The following is a 22,649-nucleotide window of genomic DNA, read 5'->3' as shown; positions in this document are numbered from 1 at the left end:
AATGAAATGGTTTAATAGGTCCTGTTGTCACTACACTGTTTCAAATCTACTTCTGCCATGACCAAAAACGATTCCACCAATTTAATCTCGAATATATTTGTGTCGTGACCTAGAAAATTTTCAAAAAACAATAGCAATTATATTCCAAGCAGAATTAACAATTAATATATTATTTAAGTAAAGATGTTTTCACATTGTTGATACATGCAATAACTAAGCCTTTTCATATTGTATTGAACAAAATACTTGCTGATAGCGATATGCTATATTTAAGCTCTGCCCTCAATTGGTAGCTTTGTCCATATTTTAAAGATGATTATTCCCATAATTAGCAAACCGATGCATATTTTTAAAGCTAACACTTGTCAAGATCGGTTTAGGTCTGTAAGCGGCACATACATAACACCCATAAGACGTGTTTCTTTTACTTTTCCGTCGGTGTCCTTATCATACTGAGTCATATACTGTTCTCCACCTTCTGGACCAACAGGAACAATTAACCGTCCTCCATGTGCCAATTGCTCTAAGAGTGCGTTTGGCGTTATAGCTGCAGCTGCACCGACATGAATGGCATCATAGGGAGCATATTGTGGGACACCTTTACGTCCATCGCCCTCTGAGTGCATTTGTAAAATATATGTTTAAAGAACAAATTTATTTACTCTTCTATTACTCTCACCAACAATAATCAACCTTCCCGATTCTAGCATTTTTGGATCATCTGTATTTAGGTTTTTTACACTTTGTTGTACGAGTTCAGGCTGATGTTCTATGCCTACAACTTTCGTATTGGGGTCATCTCCTTTTTCTTGAATATATCGCAGAAAGCAAGCTGTTAAGTAACCCGAACCACTGCCAACATCTAAGACACGAGCACCAGGATGTAGATGATCGCGCAGATATTCCAACGCGAAAGCATGCTGGTAAATAAAACAATAAACACTGGAAATCTTTCACAAATAAAATTTTTAGTTTACCATATGAGGAGCTGAAATAGTGACACCATATCCTATCGACTGCGGAGCATCCATATACGGGTTTCGAGGGGAATAATACTTTCTATCTGTCTTCATCATTGCCTGTGCTACAGTTTCAGATGCAATTATTCCAAAATCTGCAACAAGTAGATTGATACAAATGTATATCCTCTTTTCCAAATATTCGTGTTTACACTACCCCTCATTTTGCGAATGAGATCTGCATTGTCTGCACCAACTGAGCGCCAAGCCATTCTGCGAATTGCAGCGCGATGTTTTTCTATAAGTTTTTTTAGCACTTTAAATTTTAAATTTTAATTTTTGAAGAGAAAAGTTGAGAAATTTATTTGCTTGTTTACGGAAAAAAACAAAGATGATATTGACCTAGATTAAGGGCCTATGTATATCGATTGTAAAATTCAGTGATGCTCATTTTAACAATTTATTTATATAAAAAATAAGGCCCTTATTTAATCTAAAGGTCACATAGTTAATTATTTACGTTAAATGATACCTTAATCGTATTATTCTAATAATAATACCATAATTTAAGTTTAATATAACTATAATTTAAGTTTGTAAAGCAGACATTATATAGATAGAATTTTGTATCCATTATGTATATAGTTGGCTTAACATTTTTTAATGTTTTTAAATTGTTTTCGCTTTAAAATCAATATTATCAATATCAATATTATTCTAAATGTTAAATTTCATGTTTATTTTTATTTTTTAAAATTATTGTTCAACACTGAAATCAGCTGTGAATCATGATATTTTCATTTATTTTTATATGTTTCCTTTGCTGTTTCTTAATGAAACAATAACAACATTACAATTCGAATGTTACAATCGCAAATATATGCACTTTTCTGACATTTCAATTTTTATTATTCTACGCTTTGTCTGATTGCAATTTATATTAAGCCGGCAGGCGAAATTTGACGTGGTTTGTAAAATTAAATAAAAACATTTCAAGTGAATAATATGGAAGGAAAGGTGACCGTATTGACACCAAATTTTCGGAGACAAAATGTAAAAGTCACACCTAATACAACCATTCTACAGGTATATTGTTTGTAATCACATTCCTTTGGATCATTGCTCATTTAAAAATTATTTTAGATTTTGGAAGAGGTTTGCCTGAAGCATGGCTTAGACAGCCATGAATATTGTTTAAAGCATCATAATAAAGAGGTTGGTCTTACGCAAATGTTCCGATTTAGTGGATTACCCAACAATTGCTTATTGGAAATGTCACAAACTGAACGCAGAAGAACCGAGTCTGTGGTGAACATCTGCATTCAACTAGAAGATGGTTCTCGAGTTCAGGGAGAGTTTAAACCAAGCAATAGCCTTTGGCAGGTTATAGAAGAGCTTGACTCGGAGGTATTGAAAACTTACTCTAGCCCGGTCGCGATTTATATGCGTCAAGAAATTATTGGAAAGGAACGTATGACCGAAACTACACTGAAATCACTAGGTATCATTGAAGGACGTGCCATGGTGCGTGTTATAAATAAAACTGCTGAAGATTTGAAGTCGTATGTGTGTAACAGAATATATATATAATTGATTTATTGACATTTTCCACTTTAAAGTCAAGCTAACGTCTACGTACCACCAACGGTTAAAGAGAAGCCAAAGGAAGATGAAGAAAAGGGAATACTAACACAAAAAAATTCCATAAAAAATAGTGATAGCGGGAGTGGTGGTTTCAAAATTACAAAAGATTTGGTTCAATCTCTGAAGAAATCAACATCTAATGCAAACACTGAAAACGACGCTGCACTGGTAAATACGACTAGTACAGCGGCGACCAAGGAGAGTGAGCCGGAAAAGCCCAAATATGACTGGGGTTCAGGTGTGGGTTATTCCATACAAAGTTCAAGGCATGAGCAGGATTCCGCAAAGGACCTCAACAATTTGAATGAGGACGATGCAGGCGAAATGGATATTGAACCGGAAGTAAACATTGTAAGTTCTTCACATCATATGTTTATAACATCAATGTTAACTATGATTTTTTTTAATTTAGATCGGCGAACGAAACGCCGTACTATATTCGCTCGACGAGACCCAAACTCAGGCTGAAGAATTGCCTGATTCATTTTTCGATTTAACAGTTGAAGATCTTAAATTAGTATTAAGAGACTTAAAAAAAGCATCTCGAGGTGATGAAGATGCACCGTTACTTACGGAACGTTTGCGTCAATTAGAAGGACAGAAGACAATGCTAAATAAAATTGCGCAGTACAAGAATTGTGTGATAAGAATTCAGTTCCCAGATCGACTTGTCCTACAGGGTATCTTCAAGCCCATTGATAAAGTTTCCGATGTCATGGACTTTGTGCGAAAATTTCTACATGACGATCAAGCAGATTTTCATTTGTGTGAGTGAACGTTATACATTTTAACCTTTACGTTGAGGAACAAATGTTAATTATTACATTATTTTTACAGTTACTATACCGCCGAAATATATTTTACCCATGGATAAAACGCTCTTGGAATTGGATTTCGTACCTACAGCTGTTGTGCACTTTGTCTTCCAAGATAAAGAAGAAAATGCAACTGCAGCTGATGCAACGGTGGAGCCAAAATATTTAAGGTTGGAGTTGAAGGAAAAATTAACCACTGTAGAGGGCGCTTTTTATGCAGCAAATAAACTGCGGTAAGCATGTATGGGCTTTCGATTGCACTGTATTGCTTGTGGTATAGACTTTCTGCAGTTAAATCTAATATGTCTTTTTTTTAGGTCAACGGTTGCACGAGGCTCAAAACCTAACTCAAACGATGCTGTAAATGACGCATCACTGCAGGCGCAGAGTGAACGTCGAAACCCAGACACATCATTGGGCGCCATACCAAAAAAACAACGCAATGATAATATCAACAATATAATTTGATCAACATAAAAAATAAGAAACGATTTCTTTTATCGGACCAGGGATAATACTACTTGCTTATTTTGAATTTTATTAGTAAATCGATGTAATCTTTTTTTATATATACATTTTACATGCATTTTCAAAATAATCAAGAATAACTAATTTTCACACAATAATAATATACAATATGTAAAATCATGTTATACTGTATCAACTAAATCTGGCTTATTTATGGGATTGTATGGATACTTTTTTAATTGAAAGTTTACAGCAAAGTGCATTTTACCACTACACATAAATATATTTATATTACATGTAAATGTTATTTATTATATATATATTTTCTTTTTTTGTTTTTGTATAAGCAATGTTTTCAAAAAATACCACATTTTCTTTATATTTGACAATACCTCGCCCTCAGCATAGTTTATATATATTTTTTCTATATTACATCTTGTTCGCTTAGAAAAAAGTACACACGGAGTCATGAGGCACTTTCTGCTTTGTTCGATTTTGTCTTAATATTTTGCGCCTAATCTTAATTTATTATTATATATCAAAATACAAATCATAAACACGAATACAACTCTTTGATCTTCTCGTTATCAATATATAGTATGCTAAGCAAAATAGATCGCATTTATATAAACTTTAAATTATAACAAATATTAAAATAATTGAACAAGATAATAAAATACTTTACATATGTTGCAAGCGGTGAATCTCAGAAATTATTTATGAAAGCATCATTAACTTTGTGTACAAATTTTTGTGTAGCTAAAACTTACAGTTAATATTTATTATTATTTTTTTTTTGTTTTATATAAAATGGGGATATACAATAAAATTAAATAATATAGGTACAATGTAACTGGAAATTGCTTTTCGACCGATTTGGTGTGTATATATATATATAATCGTTCGTTAATTGGCATATTTCTTTTCAACCATTTACGAAATTTTCCTTAAGGATAAAGCTTTTATTATACGAATCTGTACAATCGTATGCATATATGTATTGCATACATAAAAAATGTATATGCGTTTCAATTTAGCGCGCAATATCACTTCCAGTCAGCAACATACCTTACGACTGCGACGCCGTTTACACAACCATCAAATATTTTCATTAATTAAAACCACACTCTGCTCTTGCGCAATCGCGGCCAACTCCTTCAGCCATTCGTCAAGTAGTACAGCACATAAAGCCAGATCACGTGTGCGCTCCGTGCCGCTTGTATTGGCTATAGCGCCCATGGATGAGAGCGAGTCCAAGGAGACGGGTTCCGAACCGGAGCCACCAAGCGTGGTCACACTACTATTCGATACGAGTAACGTGCCCGCACCGTGTGGTGTGTATGTTGTATGCGTATTGTGCGTGATGTTCGTAGAAAATGAACCGGACGGTGTTGTGCTGCTTGTCATTTGGCTACTGTGCGTTCCAGCGCCTTCGGCTGATTGTTCAGCAGAAGACGCCGTTGAGGATATGGTTGTTAAACTTGTTTCACGCGTGCTTGTGCCGCTTTGCTGTTGTGTTGTTGAGCTATTGCCGCTATTGGCGAAAGGAGATCCCGTTGAACCACCTAAAACAAAATCGGCAGGCGTTAAAATTATAAGATTCGTATGTAGTATATAGAGTATTGTAAAACACAGATTTGTGCAAAAAGTGGGCGAATTGCAAATTTTACGAAAGTGAATAGTTTACAAGTGCAATATGTAGTTTAAGGGTTATGCAACAGAGCGCTATCATAGTTATGATCAAAATAACAACAATAATATTTATATATTAAATTTGCCATGAAGTCTGAGCTCCTATAAAAAGTATTTACAAATGAACACCATGATGAGCTGAGTTGATTTAGCCGTTCGTCTGTCTGTTTGTATATACGTAAACTAGTTTCTCGTTTTTCAAGATATCTATATGAAGTTTTGCACATATCCTTTACACCCAAAAAGTTGCGCATTTGTTGAAACCGCCGATATTGGATCTATAGCATATATGTAGCTACCATACAAACATTACACGTCCTTGTTTGGAAAACTTTTTTCCTTGACGAGTTGTCTTCACGAAATTTGGCATGAACTAATGTCCAAGGAAACGGTATAAGCTCTGAAGAAATTGCTCAGATCGGACCACTATAAAATATAATTGCCACGCAGACTGATTGGTCAATATCCAGTCTTGTAAGGAAAACTTCTGTATTTGACAAGATACCTCGATAAAATTTAACATGGATTATTGTCTAAGATAACGGTACAATTTCCGAAAAAATGTTCTGATCGGACCACTATAGAATATAGCTGCCATACAAACTAACCGATCAAAAATTAAGATGAAGATCTTTATATACCCTTTTCTGCAATAAGAAATGTACACGTGAAAGGTGTTATAGCTTTAATGCAGTCAAAGTTAACTTTCTTTGTTTTTTGTTATTGAAAGCGTTCAAATAATTAATTTTGCTTCTGTACATAATCCCCATATAAATTTTTTGCAGTGTTGTTTGTTTATTCACAGCTAAAATATAGGGTATTCGTTTAGGAAGACATGCATTATTAAATATTTGGTTTATATACATACATGCATATATTAATAGCTAAATAGTTCAAGCAAAGTCTTTTCTATTTTTAAAAATTTAATGAAAATTACATTAAAAGCAGTTTTGAAGGTATTTAATTTGTTATTGTAAATTACCAAATATGCACCCTTGTTAAGTCTATATGTTAGAGCTTCTGGCTTAATAAGTAATAATTAATAAATATTTTACTTACTTTCAATAAACTTCTCTACCATCTACTTTATTATGATCTTTAAAAATATTTTTAATACAATAAAGAAGGAAAGAATCGAACTACCAACTCAGTAGGGATTTAAAAAGCACAAGTCATTAGTAAAATGTTTCGACAAAATTAAAAGCAATTACTAGACCCAATTATACAATGAAATATAAATCAATAAACTTAAAAAATATTTTTTCTTCAATGAAATATTCTAACGAAACTCGATAGAATTGTAAGTTGACTTCAAATGTTGAAGCAAACATTTCCTACAATTTGATCGGCACTGTATTAAAATGAAGTGTTTTGTGGTTTAAATTTCAATAATTTATCAATACAAAAATCACAAAAAAAAGCACAATATATAGCAACAACAATATATACAGCAATTCAAACTTGTGCTAAATAAAGATATCAACAAACATAAGTACATATGAAGCTATTGTAGTAACTACAAACGCATAAGAAGGTGAAAAGTATAAAATATCAAAATTGCGAACGTTTACATAGTATGCATATAGATAAATCACGTATTTTGTCACTGTGAAATATTTACCGGTGAAGAATGCGTAAATTTGTGATAAGCCAGATGAAGCTAGGAATTCAGAAAATACAAGAAATAATAAAAATAAGTATCTATTTTACCATTGGTCTTTTGCATTTTCAAAAGAGTCAAAACATCACTTATACATACATACATACATGTGTCACATAGTGGCCTTGACAAGATTCACAGCCAAATAAATATACAATTATTAAATTATTGTTAAAAAAAAAATAATTTACTGAGAATTTTGTCAAGACCCAAACTTAATATTCAAAGTGTGCAATGTGTTTAAAAATGCATTTGGAATATATGAAAAATTTATGAACTAATATTATAACGTAACAAAAACAAAACACCAAGCCATATGGTGAGACATTCAGTATTTGTAAATTATTTGTATGTAAAAAACTGCAAATAATACCATACATTGGAATCAATATGAAAATAAAAATTATGATTGTGAGCCATAACCAAAAAACAAAACAAAAACAAAAAAAAAAACGGTAAAAATTAATAGCGGTAATATGTAAAAATAAAATAAAAAATATTTAAATTCCCATTAACAGAAAGGTATTGCGCTGCTAATTAGTTCAATTGAGACGCGGACAACTTGTGATGTGTGTTGTCTATGTGTGGCAAATAGTATAACGGTTTATGTGGGGGCGTTTACAACTTACCGCTAGCTTTGCGACTAAACATATTCGTAATGGACTTGCTGATGCTTTTGCGCTTATTATCGTTACGACGGAAGGGATCATACGACGAGGAGGGCGTCACTTGTACTGGCGACGCTGACGATATGTTTGCGAATGTCGTTTGTTGACCTAGTCGTTGTTGCTGATGCTGCGGTGGCAGCGTATTTTTGGCAATGTGCACTGGTGAATTGTCACTCGCCTTGCGAGCGTTTATCAAACGAAATTCGCGATCAATGAGATAAGAGCGCGCCACGTCGACGATTTCAAGTGAATCCTCACACATGGGCAGTTCCGCATCGATTTGTTGCTTAAGTATGCGTAACATTTGGTGGAACGATGGTGTATCCGAAGTGATAACTATATCTGGACGCAATAGTATGGAGTGCAACAGCGGTAGCGGATAGCAGGAGAGGCGGGTAATCAGACCAGTGAGATGCAAATTTACATATAAGGTATTGCTGGTGAACGTTTGCAGTTTACCCCATATCGCATTCAAGAAGGGACCTGAACGAGAAACATTTTAATATTTTTTATATTTGTATAATTTATATAAGATTTAATGTAAATACCTAAGCTTACTGTCCCTTGCGCGAAAAGATCCTCCGAAAAATCCAAGTCGGTGAGCACTAATTCACTATGATTACTTGAGACGCGCCAAATTTCCTTTCTATATTGTTTTTGTAGCGTGCTCAAACTATTGCCATTGCCGCTACTACTGCCACTATGGTCCAACTCAACTTCGCCAGTGCTCGTGCTTACCATTTGCATAGTAGAATTGGCAGCAGAGTCATTACTTTCGCCGCTTTCATCTTCCACGGGACGCCATCTGAACGATTCATAGCCACTGGACTCACCAATGGACTGCAGGCTGTCCGGTTGCGCTGTTTTCTCCACAGCACTTCTTGTGCCCAACACAGTGTGCGTACTATCATATACATGCGACGCGTCCGCCAATGCGCCCACACTGAATTCATTGAAGAACTGTTTCACCAGCTCCAATGTTTGTGCTTGTTGAGCGCGTATATTCTTTGGCGGCCACTTTTGATATTTGTATACATTTGCCCATTTGGCACAGGCATTCTTGCATTGCGTGATGCGACAATGCGCCTCGAACAGATACGCATGGAAGTTGGCATAGAGACTGGTGCCCGTATGTAAGCCATAGTAGTTCCAATTTGCACCGATCGTTTTACTCATTGTAGACGTTGGCGACGGCAGCGTCGCGTGTGATGGTTGTGTGGTCACGGTGTCGCCAAGTGATTTGTGCTTGGTCAATTCGCGGGCGCGTTTCATTACGTCCGGCGTCAGGTCTAGAAAGAATTCGACGGTATTTACATAAGGATCGATTCTATTGATCTTGTGTCGATGCGAAATCGGTACATGCTTGCCGGGCAGTATGTACTTCAATAGCAGTTCCAGCATTAAATCCTCACAATGTAGGCCAATCAATGTGTCGAACAACGCCATTGTTACCATACACAAATTCGCGTCCGTGGCACCCAAACGGTCGATTAAGGTGTCCAAAATGCGTTCGCCATCGAATTTTTCAGTGTCCAGAAGGAATTTAACAAAAGCGCGCAGTAAACTGGGCTCAGTAACGGACCTGAGTATAAGGTCCAAATAGGACATGGCCGATATTTGTGACTCAATGTTTGTCTGGAAATGTTTGCCTTTCAATGTCTGTAAAAATTATTTATGAATTGTTTCGATTTTTCGCTTGGTGTTGATTAAACTTATATGGGTGAATAACAAACATACATAAGATCACAGAGAAGTTAGCAAAATAGAAAAATGATTACAAATTAAAATATAAGCAATGAAGTAGTAATGATTAAAACATTTTACATTGAAATAAAAAAAAAAAAACTTAAACAAAAAATTAGGTAATAAAAAATAGTTTTTGTCCGTTTTTCTTAGTAAAAAACTCAGAGTCGACATTATAAATCAATGGTATTAAAATTTATTGCTAACGATATCTTCGAATCGGTGAATCACATTCAACGAATAATGTGTTACAAATTTTTATAACAAATGCTTACATATACTTATGTTTGTATGTATGTACAGCCTTAGGTGATTCGAGTTCTTAAATATTTACTTAGAGAGAGATAATATTTTGCACATAAAGGGTTACCTAGCATAAATTAAAAATAATAAAATTGTTCATGAACCAACACCACAGACAAATCGAAGACAATTCGACAAATGTGAAAAGAGCACGCAAATGCTTACCTGTAATATTGCCGGCCCCAGTACCGGGACAATAAAACCCTGATATAGAAAATCTAATAACTGATTCTTTATCATTTCATGCGCCACTTGCACCACAGCATTGCAGAACTCCAAAGCATTCATAAATAATGTCAGTTCGGGTATTTCCGTCACATCGTCCGGGGTTATGCGATGCCAATCTATCGATGTTAATTCTATAGAGTTCGGTAGGCGTGAATACAAGCCGCCTAGGCCGGTTACCAAAAGCGGGCACATGGATGAATACTGCGCAATGTAGGTGCCGACATTAGAATTTTTCTGCGACAGCGACATGCAGAGTAATAGCGCATCTCGCGCCTGATGCCCGATGCTTCCTTCACGATGCACGTACGGTATAAGAAGGGAGAATATGATGAAACTGTAAACAAATATGATAGCAATAAATATTTAAAAAAACAAACTACAATATGTGAATAATTACTTGGTGCCAGAACTGTTTCTGCTTGAGCGTTGTATTTCGTCACTGTTTGTTGTTTGCTTGTGTTGCTCCTGCTCCGCCGAAAAGAAGAATAGATCAAGTAGATGCACATTTTGCATTAATACTACGCAGAGTTGGTTGAGCAATATTACTAAACGTTTTTCCAAATCTGCTTGGAAAATTTCACCTTGGCTTGATGCTAGTATTTTCAAAAGTGGCCTTAAAAAAGGCTCATGACAAAGTAATTGATGTCGCGAGTGACTAACAAGTAGTTCATACAATTTAAGTTGTTCTAGACGTACGGCATCAGCATAACGCCCCGTTGTACGACCCCATTCATAGAGTTTATCTAGCAGATTTTCACTAAGCATATATTCCAAACATGGCGCAGGTGGCGGTGCAGCATCAGTGGTAGGTAGTGCAACTTTATTGCAATGATGTAGTTCCACCAGGAGCAATGTCACCATAAAGTCCAAATGTGATACCACACCTAATACATCGTCGTGAGACGGCAGTCGTTGTGGTGGCTCTGAACGTTGTATGATTTCGTAGGCTTGTTGCCAATGTTTACAAAAGCTATCATAGCATGCTCGCGGATCACAATCTGTCGCAGCGTCGATTGGCCTTTGCCTGAGAGCTGTTGCTGTACTGGAGACACCAGTACCATTGCCATTGGTTGAAGAAAGAAACGATATACCGTTTCCGCTGTTGCGTGTTAAACTCTGCCGCAGGGGGCTAGAACGCAGCCAACTCATTTAGTATGTATGTATTTAAAAGTTATAGATAATTGAACGCAGTAGTTGTGGTTGGCTTAAGATAGCAACTTAGCCTCTGGGTAGAATTTGCTATCAATGTAACATTAGTCACAAATGCGAATAAAAATGTGCACTGGTGTATTTAGCGAACTATACATTTAAAAAAGATAATTTAAATCTAAAAATAAAAATATATTAAAACCATACAATTTAGGATAACAATATAAAAATACACTTGTCAAGGTAGCATAAACAATTACACAAACACAGATACATACCTTTACGCATATTATTATCATCCAATATTATCATTTACTTCGATGTCGATGTGGCCAGTAACGAAAATGGATAGTACACCTTATTTTGATATCTATTTACAGTGTCACTACAGATATTTGCACTTTGAAATAGTAGTTACATTTGAGTGTAGCTCCATGAAGCAGCGAACTAAATTTGTACACCCTTCCTCCACAAGCCCCTCTTGTTGTATCAAAATACTCCACCTCTATTATTCGCACTATACTATGTGTGTTGTTTTCTATAGCAGCATAACAATTTTTCGTTTATATTTTCACTTGAGCAATTTCAAATATTTGTGCATTTTCGAGAACAGATATAGGATTTTGTACGAACAATGTTAAAATATAGTTTCAAAATTTAATTAAAGTACGTTTTAAAACCATATTTAATACGAGCAAATTTTTAATCAACCATCCGAATAGAGGAAAAAGAAAGTCCGTGACTAAAATCACACGTTCACAATAGTCAGAAATGATTGATTCTCGCTAGTGATGCACAAATTTTATAGCAAAAATTTTATTAGATAAAAGTGTTTGAATTAAGAAAGTTGTTTAAGAAAAATAAATTTTAATTTAAATACGATTATCTCATTGGTTTCACAACAACAAGTTCCAGCAGGTCATAAAAATATAAATGGTAAACAAATTTATTCGATACGTACTTAAACAACCTATCGATTAGTTCTCGATTTAATGTACTAAACAGCTGATTTACTTGTGATTTTGCAATTAAACGCCCACATACAATTAATTGTTATTTACTTCTGAATAAATGTGTTTGGTTTTTTAATTTTAGCCATTTAATATATTTATAAGTTAGAGGCGAGTACTGTGAGATATAGGAAAATGTCCAATCCGTTCGGGGAACCAGATGATGACGAATCTTGTGAGATTTTGGAAGGTTTTCTCTGTCCAATATGTAGAGAAGATCTCAAATCAGCTGAATTCTTAACTGTGCATTTCGAAAGGTCTCATGCAGAACAGCAGGATGCTCTCAAATCAGTTTTTAAAGACATAATATCAAAAGCTAAAAATAAAATCCTTAATTTCGACGAAACATTTGACCTCTCCAGAAGCTTCGATAAAAATGCGACTATTAGCGGAGCCGCTAGTAGTGGAGGAACATCAGGTAATGTGACGACAAATGCCACTTCGGGAGCGGATAATAATGGGTTAAAAATGAGTAATGCGCGAACACGTATGAATGTCTTCAATTTTATGGATCGACAAGAAGTTGGCGCCGAATATAACCATTTGGAGTATTTTCAATCGATAAGAAACCCACGACTGGAGCGATATGCAAGTGAAACAAATAAATTGATTATTCGGCTGCATAAATTATTAACCAATTTACCAATGGATCCCGTACTGCGAAAACAACATGAACGCAATGTGAGATCTGAATTTAAACCGTATATATTGTTTATTTACTTGTCTTTAATTATGAATTCGCAGATTGTAACATGGTTGGATGGTAGCTCAGTGAAATTATGTCCTAGTTGCGCTAAAAACTTTCACATTGCTCGCCGTCAACATCACTGCCGTTTGTGTGGAAGCATTATGTGCAATGATTGTTCAAAGTTCCTTCCAATCGAAACTGCATGTAAGTAATTTAATTGTCTCCTGTTCTTATGTCATAATAAATATTGTATTCATAACTTAGTGCAACTTGCCAGTTTGGCTACATCACAAAGCGAAGCTATCAAGGAAATGCAAAGTTCTTCCGATGCGAATAAATCAAATCCACAGCACCATGGTATCCGTTCCTGTGACCATTGTTTGTGGCTTTTAGAAACTCGGCAAGAAATGCATGAGAGTCGAACATACCGTCCGCTTATTTCACAAATTTATGCAGATATACAAAAATTGCGCAAGGATGTATTACCCGATATAGAAATGTATTTAAAGATAGTTGGTAGTCTTTACGATGGCGAGTCTATTTTCACCATTGCCGACGCAAGTGCGTTAAGGGGAAAAATTGGTCATGTGGCTGAAGCTATCGATTTGCGGAGTAAACGTATATTAGCTATACCTTGTCAAGAAGGTAGTCGAGAAGGGGCCCTAAAAAAAGCCATACGTTTATCATGCAGCCAACTAATCAAAGACAAAATTCTATCAATACCACCCCTACCTGAGGAAGAAGATATACGAAAAATTCAAGACCGTAAAAGAATGGAGGCAGAACAACGTATTGAAACCGAACGCCGTCAAGCAATGGAGGCATATGAACGACAAGCATTAGCCAATAATGCTAGTGGCGGTCAAACCAGAGTAAATAATGAGAACGATTACGCTTACGGGGTAATTTTTTTTAAATATTATTTCGTGGTATGTAACTGTTATTGTATTTTTTTTTTTGCAGTCTGACTTGCGATCTTTAGATAATTGGTCGGCGCAACCAGTAAATATATCTCAAAGTGAAGATCCACTTATTGAGCAAATAAATATTATTAAGGGCTATATAAAACAAGCGCGCCAAGAAATGAATTTCGAAGTAGTGGAGACATTAGAACTCAATTTACGAGAACTGCAAAGAGAATTCTACGAAAGGCAAAGAGCTTCTAGAGAACTGAATCAGGACGCGGGAAGAAGCAAACAAGCAACTTAGAGGAGAACTTACAAAACAAATATTGTATACATTATAATAGGGATAATTGTAAGTGAACATTGTTTGACAAAAGAAAGTATCCAAACTTGGCTTAAAAAAACTTATAATTGGCTATAGCTTAAATTTTAGCAAATAAGAAAACGAGTCATGGTACTCGTATTAGAAATTTCTCAATGTTTTCTTAATTATATGACAAAGAATGTTCACCCTAATTGGTATTTTTACACCTAAGGTGTAATATATTATAGTATATACCCTACATGAGCATTGCGTGTCAATTAAAGTGGCATTTTCATCAATACTATGAGATTGTTATTCATATAATGAAAATATATTCCTACATTCCGCATCCAACAACTTCTTGCTTTAAATATTTTCAGAGAAATGTATACGTAAATTGTTTTTTCATCGTTGCCTTTATTATAATTTACTAAAGAATACAAAGATTTATAAATCTATTTTCATGTTAATAATCTATAAAAAATTGTGCATTAAAGTGCGTTTGAAAATAGACGGCTTTTTTCTTAGAGTTTATAATATTTGCAAGATTTAAATACCAATTTATAGCAAATACAATATTGCTAAAATGATTAAACTGCTATGCAATATTTTGCATATTTTTTGGTTCTAAATTTCAGATGTATATTAGTATATAATATTCTTAGGCTTTTAGCCCATGAGTTTCTACTAAAGCCTTAACCTTCTCCACATAAGCAGTTTTGGCTTCATCCTGGGATGTGCCTTTGCGAGTGTTCCATGCTTCCCACTTAGCTTTGCCCTTGAAGTCCAAGAAACCAGGCTTATCTGAAAGTCAATATAAATAGAAACATCGTATTAGTAGTAAGAATCAAATATAGTTTTATATGCGCGGAAATTTTGTATACTAATAACAGATAACACTTTAGTAAAAACATTGAGTCACGTTATATGGCTTTGAGTTTAACAAATTTTACAAGTACGAGTGAAATAAATAAAAGCTATCAATTCTCTACTTTAATCATAATCGCATTAAAATAATAAAATCATATATAAAAATTATCAATTCATCAGTTTAATCATAATCGCATTAAAATTATAAAAAGATAAGAAGCAATTATGGTAAACTTCCATGAATGGCACTAGTTACTGAGTTAATGATATACCTGTATTGCAATCTCCTACAGTAGCCTGTTTAAATAAACTGTAAAGTTCCAATAAATCATTATCGGATGGTGTAGAGTTTAGATTCTTTACATTTTCAGCGGCTTTATCAAATTCCTGCGAAGAAAGAGACAAGGTCAAAGTTTAAGCTATGTTAAAACAGGCCATGGGTGGCCGCACCCTGCTACCCGTTAGCTAGATGAAAAATGTATACATATTTACCTCTTGGCTGGCCATTTTGTAGATTGTTAAATTCTTTGTAGAGCTATAAGTGCAAATAAATATTTCCAATTGTTAGAAAAACTACCGTATATATATTTTGTCTTAAATTAGTATACGTATAAAAAAATGTACCTGCTGTGAGCTTAACGCCTGATGTATAATTGATAAGTGAAATTAGCCGGTGTGTTTTTTCCCATGTGTGTGAACTGGACAATGGAGCCAGATTAGCTTGAATATAATTTACAATTTTTCACAGTGAAGGGAAGTAAAGTCATTAAATTGACGTCAATTGAAAATCAGCGATAAATGGTTGTATATTAAGTATATACTTCTTAAAATTAAAAAAAAAAAATCAATCCTAAATTTTACATAGTATTCGGTAATATCAGTAATTTATCGAAATATCGGTTTGAATTCATTTACAGAACAAATTGCAACACTGTCGCTGAGCGAGAAAACTATATAAGCTACGAATGAACTCGATAAGCAAATGAATGGCAGAAAAGAAAAACATTTATTTGGAGAAAAAAGAAGTAAACGAGTGATTATTGAATGAAGAGTGGTGAATAGGCATGTAATCTGTATTATTAATAAATTAAAAGTAATTTGTGGCGGAATTGATTACAAAGATTGATTGTGAAGAATTATAAGATAAAACAGAAATATTTCCTTTAAAAGATAAGATACTCATACATGTAAGAATACCTAGAATTTGCGGAGTATTATTGAGTGCCAGCGATTTTGAATCAATTAAAAGAAAAGCAAAATTGCAGTTAAGTGCTCCACAAATTGCACCTTTGTCCGGGTAGAGTTCAGTTTAAGAGAGTGGAAAACATTCCATAACTGCTGAAGGTTAATAGGCACCAATTGTTCTACTAAATCGCAGTTGCAACGAATTCAGTGGTATATAATCAAACCTTGAAAGAAAGTACGTGGTCCACAAAATATACACAGCCATTGGCCAGGTGCGCAAACATGTGGAATTTGATGTATTCTTCATGTGTTTTAATTCATTTAACAATTGTTTTTTTACAGATTTTGAGTGCTAAAAAACTTGAGCAAGTAAAGATCCGGAAAATTAAGACTCAATACTTTCAAATTTAATTATGACCACAATAAATATAAATTCACGAAAAAGTCCAATGCTGAAAAAGCAGGGCACGGACCAATGGGTGAAGCTCAATGTGGGTGGCACATATTTCCTTACAACAAAGACTACGTTATCCCGTGACCCAAATTCGTTTCTATCGCGTCTAATACAAGAAGATTGTGATTTAATATCAGATCGGGTAAGCAGCCAAACTCATCATATTAGTGATAAAATAGTCAACCATAAAATTTCGTGTGCAAAAAAGATTAATACATCTAATGCTGATAGTGACCATAATGCTTATTGATTTAAATTCAATTCCTTGACAATTCGAAAAACTGCACGCCATTAATAACACCACTTAGATATGTGTGCAGTTATGTGAGCCAAAGCAGGTCATTATATTCAGGGCAAAAGTGGGGGTGGCGAATATGTACCAGCACACATAAACAAAAATGCGCCCCAATTTGCTATTTAGTTCAAAGTCAAACGAAATATGCTAAAATAATGATTTTGATTACCTCTGTTTTGGTTTTTTACTTCACCTGAACGCGAGATATATATTCACATACATATATAGTGATAGTGTTCATTCAATGCACTTTTACCACTGCATTAAGGCTATTTCGTTAGTTCATTTCTTTCATATTTATTTACTGTGTATTTCATCTGTTGGTCTGTTTTTAGGATGAAACAGGTGCCTACTTGATTGATAGGGACCCAAAATACTTTGCGCCTGTGTTGAACTACTTGCGACATGGTAAACTCGTCTTAGACGGTGTATCCGAGGAAGGCGTTCTAGAGGAAGCCGAATTTTATAATGTCACACAACTCATAACGTTATTGAAAGAGTGTATAAATCATAGAGATCAGGTAGGTGTCACTAAAATTTATTTATTTACATAGCAGCGATGCAATGATTATATGTAATGATTTTTATTACTCATTTTAGCGACCACAAGCCGATAAAAAGCGTGTATATCGCGTATTACAGTGTCGTGAGCAAGAGTTAACACAGGTAAATGCAAGCGTACAGCACAAGTTTATATATTAATTTGCAATTAATTTTCTTGCTAATAGATGATCTCAACATTATCGGATGGTTGGCGTTTTGAGCAATTAATTAGTGTGGGAATGCAATATACGAATTATGGACCATTCGAAAATAATGAATTTTTATGCGTAGTCTCAAAAGAATGCGGCACAACGTCAGGTCGTGAATTGGAACTGAACGATCGTGCCAAAGTGCTACAGCAGAAAGGATCTAGAATGTAAGAATTTGTGTATTCAAACTAATAATTCATCACTGCAGTCGTATATATATATATATATATATATATTTATTAAGTAAACAATTTTTTTTATATATTGTACATACATACATACATGTTATGTGTGTAGTATTGGGTAGTCGATAAAACAAGATTATTAAATGCAAAACTTATATAGGAAACCTGTCGTGCGTGGAAGATAATACTTTCAATCATATATTTTAGTGACTAGCGCGAATTTGTATTTACCGTTATAATGACGGGTACATGCTGCTTATAAAGTAGATTGTCACTTCATCACACTTTTATAGTTTCTTAAGTTAATTTTTCACTAACAGAGTCACTACATGGGTTAGGTATTTGTTCTTTGCTTAAATTAACTTCTTTTAGTTTTTGTATTAATTTTTACACAAGTAATTAACTTTTGTCATTAATCATTATTATTTAAAATTAAAAAAAAATCGTATGCTGATTGAAAATACAAATATAGGTTATTTTTTATCACATCATTTGAAAGCATTTGAAAAAAAAACATTTATTCTTCGGAAATTCAAATATATGTAGGTTATGTTTTACCACATTGTCATAGTTAAATGTATAAGATAAAATAGATAATTTATCTTGTTTGTAACACTGAAAACGTAGCCTTAGCACCCCGTTGCAATCATCGCTTTTGATATTCGAAAAATGTGGACTGAAAAACTTTAAACTCAATACGCAGCAAAAATAATTAAATTCTGAATACGATTAATGCCACCAAAATTAGTTCCCCACCGATGATGTGGTGAAAAAATTCTATGTTGGATCAACTGGAAACAGTCAGAAACTATCCAGAGCGCATTTTTAAAAGTGAATGCGTTAGGTGGGCTATTATTAATAAGTAGGGAATCTGTGAAAAATATATAAATAACCTTTTGTTACAAATCAAATCAAATTAGAAAATTACTGATACACTTATTTTTTTGCATATTTGAAGTGAAGTAAGAGAATCAAAGATAATAAGATAACCGTAAATTCTCTGAAAAGTTCTTATAAAAGTTACAGATGGCACTTAAGTCGCCGTGTTTGCCACTTTTAGCCCTTATTTTATTTATAAAAGACTAATGTAATAAATGATTGTACCGCGGGGAAGGTAGTGAATGTAGTACGCACAAAAATCCAAGTAAATGCCTCGTTTACGAAAATGTTTTTCTTATACAAGTAAAAAACTAGCAATGAATAATAATTATTAAAAAAAAACCAAGAGAGATATTCTCTTGCTATAATAAGTTAGGTCATGTCCACATGAAAATATTCAAATAATCTATATAACAAAATAATATACTCAAATAGTAAGATGTATGTATATTTAAGGCAATAATGAAATTTTCTGTTGCATAGTGTTTGCATAAGATACATAATTTCTAAAGCGCAATTATGCAAGTGTACAGCGTACTTATTGTAGCGTATATATAAGTATATATATTTATACGCAATCACTTTATTGTAACTAGTATACGTTGTTAAATCTGGCAACCAGCAGCTTTTATCCACGTATATGCGCGATGAAAATCTTGAAACCCGCTTTAAACACTAAAAATATTTATATTTGAGAACACACTTAGCAAGATTTGTATAGCAAAATGCGAAAATATTATTTTTCGATTAGCAACTTCAAAATAATTTTCATAAAAGCAATAATTTGAAGACTAAATTTACGTACATACATACATATATTTGTGTATATATATATTGTATGTTGTATATTTTATATATGTATAGTTAGTTGTGTGAGCGATTTATAGCTTTTTGTATGTGTGTGTGTATGTTTGAGAGCATGTGTGCGCAGTATTAGTAGTACTCACCGCTTCTTAGTTTGGAAAACCTTAATGTTTACAGCTTTTCAATGAAAGCATATGCCCGTGAGGCAAATGTGTATATTTTGTGCTTTTTAGTTTGTAGTAATTAGACAAGTGCAGGCTTTTTTTTTGAAAATTTAACACTGGGAAACAGTTTGTGGAGTATAGCTATTAGTTATATTGTTATATAACTATAAGTTTTCGAGCTTTTTTGGCAAAGCAGTTTAAATTTAAAAGATACGGAGCAATATAATGTAATTATCCAAATCAAAGCTCAAGAAAACAGAATTCTACATTTATTTATTTTTTTGCCTATGTTATAAAAGTTGTACACTAGCAGCAATTTTCCATACTATTAAAAAATATTAGTGTTCAAATGGCAAACATTAAAGAAAGCCAGAAAAAAGATCTCAAGCAAATACTTGAAGACTCCTTGCTTTTAATATACATATAACTAATATTTCTTAAAAAAATACAGAAACGAACTAAACCAATTAGTTCACATTTCGTTTATGAATAAAAGGATTAAAATCGTCTTGAAAAAACACTACATTCTACTTGCATTTAAATCATCATCACTGCTTAGATTTCAGCATTCAAGTGTCCTAATATTTATTTTATTATTTATGCCCTGATCTATGTATATATTCACAAACTAGTCCCTCCGTTTTTGAGATATCGATCTCAACTCTTTCAAGTCCTTTTTTCTTCGAAAAGCTGCGGAAACGCCGATATATGTAGGACTATTATAGCATATAGTTGTCATATAAACTGATCGATCGAATCAAGTTCTTGTATGGAAAACTTTTTCATTTAACCAGATATCATCACGAAATTTGGCAGGTATTATTTTTTAACGCGAGAATACAATCTCTGAACAAATTGTTCAAATCGGATTATTATAGCATATAGTTGACATACAAACAACATTGAACAAATCAAGTTCTTTTATAGATGGATTATGTATTTGTGAGGGGTATACAGCTTTGACGCAATTCTTTTATTTTTATAGATCGGAAGAGCACATTTTTTTTTAATTTTTTTTTTTTTTTTTATTTATTTATTTTTTATTTATTTTTTTTATTTATTATTTCCGATCTTTATTTATTTTATTTTTATTTATTTTATTTTTATTTATTTTTTTCCAAATAAAAACGTAAGTTCTTCATCATTTTAAAAAACCTCAATTGAATTTAATTATAATAGTTCGTTCACTGTTGAAATTATAGCACATCCATACATACCTCCAGTCATGCTGGGCCTTTCATCTACTTCATATTAACGGGTGCTTGTGTTGTAGTATATTCGTATGTGAGTTTATACGTGACGTTTGTGCTTGTGCATAAAATTGTAGTATTTAGTAAACATACAATTATAAATATATCACCACAATTTTTTCTTATTGAAATTTAATGCATTTTCTTATTTACTTTACTTGTTTTTTTCTTTAATTGCAGTCTCGGAATTTAAAGTAGAAAGAAAGCGAATTCTCACACCACCTCCAACATCCTCCCACACCACCACCCTAGAAACTGTATAGCGAAAGCCTTTGCGTAATAGTGTGTGCCCCCCTCACAATGCTTACCACCTACCACCAACACCACAACCACCGCCCGCAAGCGCCAACACCATATAGCCACCATCATCATCACCAAAATACACACATACATGTTAACACGCCCATCAGCATTGTCACCTTAGGTTCACCAAGTAATACTTTCGACATAACAGACGGCAATCACCGCTAACACCAAGCAACACCACCAATGATTCAATGATTGTACTGCTTTAAGAGTGCAAAAACAAAGCAATGCGTAGTTAACCACGTGCTCAGTAGTCGCTCACAATGACACACATTTATATTTATATTAATATATACTTGAATAACTGCAAACTTATAGAAAAAAAGTAACGATATTATAACAGTACATGTTTCATAATTCTACTTACTCACACATGCAAATTATTATCATTAAGTTGTGATTAACTCATTAATTCATCAGAAGCGCAAAACTGCAAAAAAAATATTGTGAAATTTTTAAAATTTATTTAAGTAATAGAAAACGTATTAAGCATTGGTGTAAGCAGTATGTCAGCAACGTTGAAACGCGTTAAATGTGAAGCTGTCGGGTGATTAAAACCACTTTGTTTCCTTAATAATAATAAAAAATATAATTACAAGAAAAAATAAATAAAAATAAAAAACAATACTGTAAATCCTTACATATATAACGAAAATGCAAATGTAAAAGAAATTGCACGTCAAGTTGCCGTTAGGAAAAGCTATAGCTTAGTTGCAGCTCCAAATCCCGTCAGAAGTTACATACAAACACACATAAAGTGCATATTAGGCGAAAAATTGAAAAAAATTGAGAGAAAAACTGAAAACAATAATCAGCAACTGTTATATACAATATTTTGCTATTAAAACGATATTAAAGTTTTTGAATATGTATTTCTTAAGTTATTTAACTTTGCGTGAAATGCAAAAAACATATATACTTTATTTTGGTATTAATGAACAAAAAATCGCAAAAGTATATTGAAGCTGTAAATCACTATATAAACAAACCCACATAACTGCAAATATGTATAAGCACAATTGTCGAAAAAAATTAATAATAATATTTTTGGCTTTTAAACATTGCTGCTCAATGTGCATAAATTGTTAAAATTTCGTTGAAAATTAATATTAGATATTGGCTCAAAATATTATTTTCATATTTTAGCTTTTGATGATGTATTTGATTATTAAATGCAATAATAGAAAATTTGATCGAGTTTGAGGGTTTATATTTTTTTTCACAACTATAATAAAGGCTATTACCCAAAAAATATTAAGGTAATCCTAT

At 33.4% G+C, this 22,649-nt stretch overlaps 6 protein-coding genes across 10 annotated transcripts; 3 read left to right on the top strand and 3 right to left on the bottom strand.

Moving 5' to 3' along the window:
- Window positions 1-137: 137 nt before the first annotated feature.
- Window positions 138-1,353, bottom strand: LOC120775382 (protein-L-isoaspartate(D-aspartate) O-methyltransferase). The gene is made up of 4 exons (XM_040105542.1): window positions 1,177-1,353; window positions 978-1,114; window positions 680-920; window positions 138-616 (listed from the first exon to the last, which is right to left on the bottom strand). Exons 1-4 carry the CDS (start codon window positions 1,229-1,231, stop codon window positions 366-368), a joined length of 684 nt encoding a protein of 227 aa, XP_039961476.1. The 5' UTR covers window positions 1,232-1,353; the 3' UTR covers window positions 138-365.
- Window positions 1,354-1,797: 444 nt separating this feature from the next.
- Window positions 1,798-4,087, top strand: LOC120773578 (tether containing UBX domain for GLUT4). Its single transcript, XM_040102565.1, has 6 exons — window positions 1,798-2,045; window positions 2,103-2,521; window positions 2,579-2,954; window positions 3,016-3,370; window positions 3,441-3,651; window positions 3,736-4,087. The coding sequence occupies exons 1-6, from the start codon at window positions 1,965-1,967 to the stop codon at window positions 3,884-3,886; spliced, it is 1,593 nt and encodes a 530-aa protein (XP_039958499.1). The 5' UTR covers window positions 1,798-1,964; the 3' UTR covers window positions 3,887-4,087.
- A 291-nt stretch (window positions 4,088-4,378) lies between these two features.
- On the bottom strand, window positions 4,379-12,035 carry LOC120773576 (UPF0518 protein GJ17503). 5 transcript variants are annotated; one of them, XM_040102560.1, is made up of 7 exons: window positions 11,608-12,035; window positions 10,578-11,507; window positions 10,118-10,514; window positions 8,455-9,565; window positions 7,868-8,389; window positions 7,200-7,238; window positions 4,379-5,451 (listed from the first exon to the last, which is right to left on the bottom strand). In XM_040102560.1, the coding sequence occupies exons 2-7, from the start codon at window positions 11,327-11,329 to the stop codon at window positions 4,985-4,987; spliced, it is 3,288 nt and encodes a 1,095-aa protein (XP_039958494.1). In that variant the 5' UTR covers window positions 11,330-11,507; window positions 11,608-12,035; the 3' UTR covers window positions 4,379-4,984. The 5 variants fall into 5 exon arrangements, with proteins under 5 accessions (XP_039958494.1, XP_039958496.1, XP_039958495.1 ...); XM_040102562.1 differs by having other exon boundaries at window positions 8,455-9,541; XM_040102561.1 differs by having other exon boundaries at window positions 10,578-11,479.
- A 343-nt stretch (window positions 12,036-12,378) lies between these two features.
- Window positions 12,379-14,537, top strand: LOC120774003 (rabenosyn-5). The gene is made up of 4 exons (XM_040103278.1): window positions 12,379-13,020; window positions 13,084-13,231; window positions 13,292-13,929; window positions 13,991-14,537. Exons 1-4 carry the CDS (start codon window positions 12,475-12,477, stop codon window positions 14,234-14,236), a joined length of 1,578 nt encoding a protein of 525 aa, XP_039959212.1. The 5' UTR covers window positions 12,379-12,474; the 3' UTR covers window positions 14,237-14,537.
- Window positions 14,538-14,656: 119 nt separating this feature from the next.
- Window positions 14,657-15,830, bottom strand: LOC120774005 (acyl-CoA-binding protein). Its single transcript, XM_040103281.1, has 4 exons — window positions 15,731-15,830; window positions 15,599-15,641; window positions 15,379-15,493; window positions 14,657-15,040 (listed from the first exon to the last, which is right to left on the bottom strand). Exons 2-4 carry the CDS (start codon window positions 15,611-15,613, stop codon window positions 14,898-14,900), a joined length of 273 nt encoding a protein of 90 aa, XP_039959215.1. The 5' UTR covers window positions 15,614-15,641; window positions 15,731-15,830; the 3' UTR covers window positions 14,657-14,897.
- Window positions 15,831-16,023: 193 nt separating this feature from the next.
- On the top strand, window positions 16,024-21,978 carry LOC120774004 (BTB/POZ domain-containing protein KCTD5). Its single transcript, XM_040103280.1, has 6 exons — window positions 16,024-16,563; window positions 16,634-16,887; window positions 17,376-17,561; window positions 17,641-17,706; window positions 17,769-17,959; window positions 21,255-21,978. Exons 2-6 carry the CDS (start codon window positions 16,705-16,707, stop codon window positions 21,265-21,267), a joined length of 639 nt encoding a protein of 212 aa, XP_039959214.1. The 5' UTR covers window positions 16,024-16,563; window positions 16,634-16,704; the 3' UTR covers window positions 21,268-21,978.
- Window positions 21,979-22,649: the final 671 nt, after the last annotated feature.

This window comes from Bactrocera tryoni, chromosome 4 (genome assembly GCF_016617805.1).
Source record: "Bactrocera tryoni isolate S06 chromosome 4, CSIRO_BtryS06_freeze2, whole genome shotgun sequence".
In the NCBI taxonomy this organism is placed as follows: Eukaryota; Metazoa; Arthropoda; class Insecta; order Diptera; family Tephritidae; genus Bactrocera; species Bactrocera tryoni.
This window is presented reverse-complemented; position numbering and strand designations above follow the sequence as displayed.

Coding starts and splice junctions, on each gene's coding strand:
- LOC120774005 (XM_040103281.1), bottom strand. Junction 15,041..15,378: donor TGTAGGAGATTGCAATACAG/GTATATCATTAA, acceptor ATTGACTTTCAG/ATAAGCCTGGTTTCTTGGAC.
- LOC120774004 (XM_040103280.1), top strand. CDS start 16,705: ATGACCACAATAAATATAAATTCACGAAAAAGTCCAATGCTGAAAAAG. Junction 17,562..17,640: donor GTATAAATCATAGAGATCAG/GTAGGTGTCACT, acceptor TACTCATTTTAG/CGACCACAAGCCGATAAAAA. Junction 17,707..17,768: donor GTGAGCAAGAGTTAACACAG/GTAAATGCAAGC, acceptor TCTTGCTAATAG/ATGATCTCAACATTATCGGA.
- LOC120774003 (XM_040103278.1), top strand. CDS start 12,475: ATGTCCAATCCGTTCGGGGAACCAGATGATGACGAATCTTGTGAGATT. Junction 13,021..13,083: donor GAAAACAACATGAACGCAAT/GTGAGATCTGAA, acceptor ATGAATTCGCAG/ATTGTAACATGGTTGGATGG. Junction 13,930..13,990: donor AGAACGATTACGCTTACGGG/GTAATTTTTTTT, acceptor TTTTTTTTGCAG/TCTGACTTGCGATCTTTAGA.
- LOC120773576 (XM_040102560.1), bottom strand. CDS start 11,329: ATGAGTTGGCTGCGTTCTAGCCCCCTGCGGCAGAGTTTAACACGCAAC. Junction 7,239..7,867: donor GTTTAGTCGCAAAGCTAGCG/GTAAGTTGTAAA, acceptor CTGAATTCCTAG/CTTCATCTGGCTTATCACAA. Junction 5,452..7,199: donor AATTTACGCATTCTTCACCG/GTAAATATTTCA, acceptor ATTTTGTTTTAG/GTGGTTCAACGGGATCTCCT.
- LOC120775382 (XM_040105542.1), bottom strand. CDS start 1,231: ATGGCTTGGCGCTCAGTTGGTGCAGACAATGCAGATCTCATTCGCAAA. Junction 921..977: donor CTATTTCAGCTCCTCATATG/GTAAACTAAAAA, acceptor TTTATTTACCAG/CATGCTTTCGCGTTGGAATA. Junction 617..679: donor GGGAAGGTTGATTATTGTTG/GTGAGAGTAATA, acceptor AAATGCACTCAG/AGGGCGATGGACGTAAAGGT.
- LOC120773578 (XM_040102565.1), top strand. CDS start 1,965: ATGGAAGGAAAGGTGACCGTATTGACACCAAATTTTCGGAGACAAAAT. Junction 2,522..2,578: donor ACTGCTGAAGATTTGAAGTC/GTATGTGTGTAA, acceptor TCCACTTTAAAG/TCAAGCTAACGTCTACGTAC. Junction 2,955..3,015: donor TTGAACCGGAAGTAAACATT/GTAAGTTCTTCA, acceptor TTTTTAATTTAG/ATCGGCGAACGAAACGCCGT.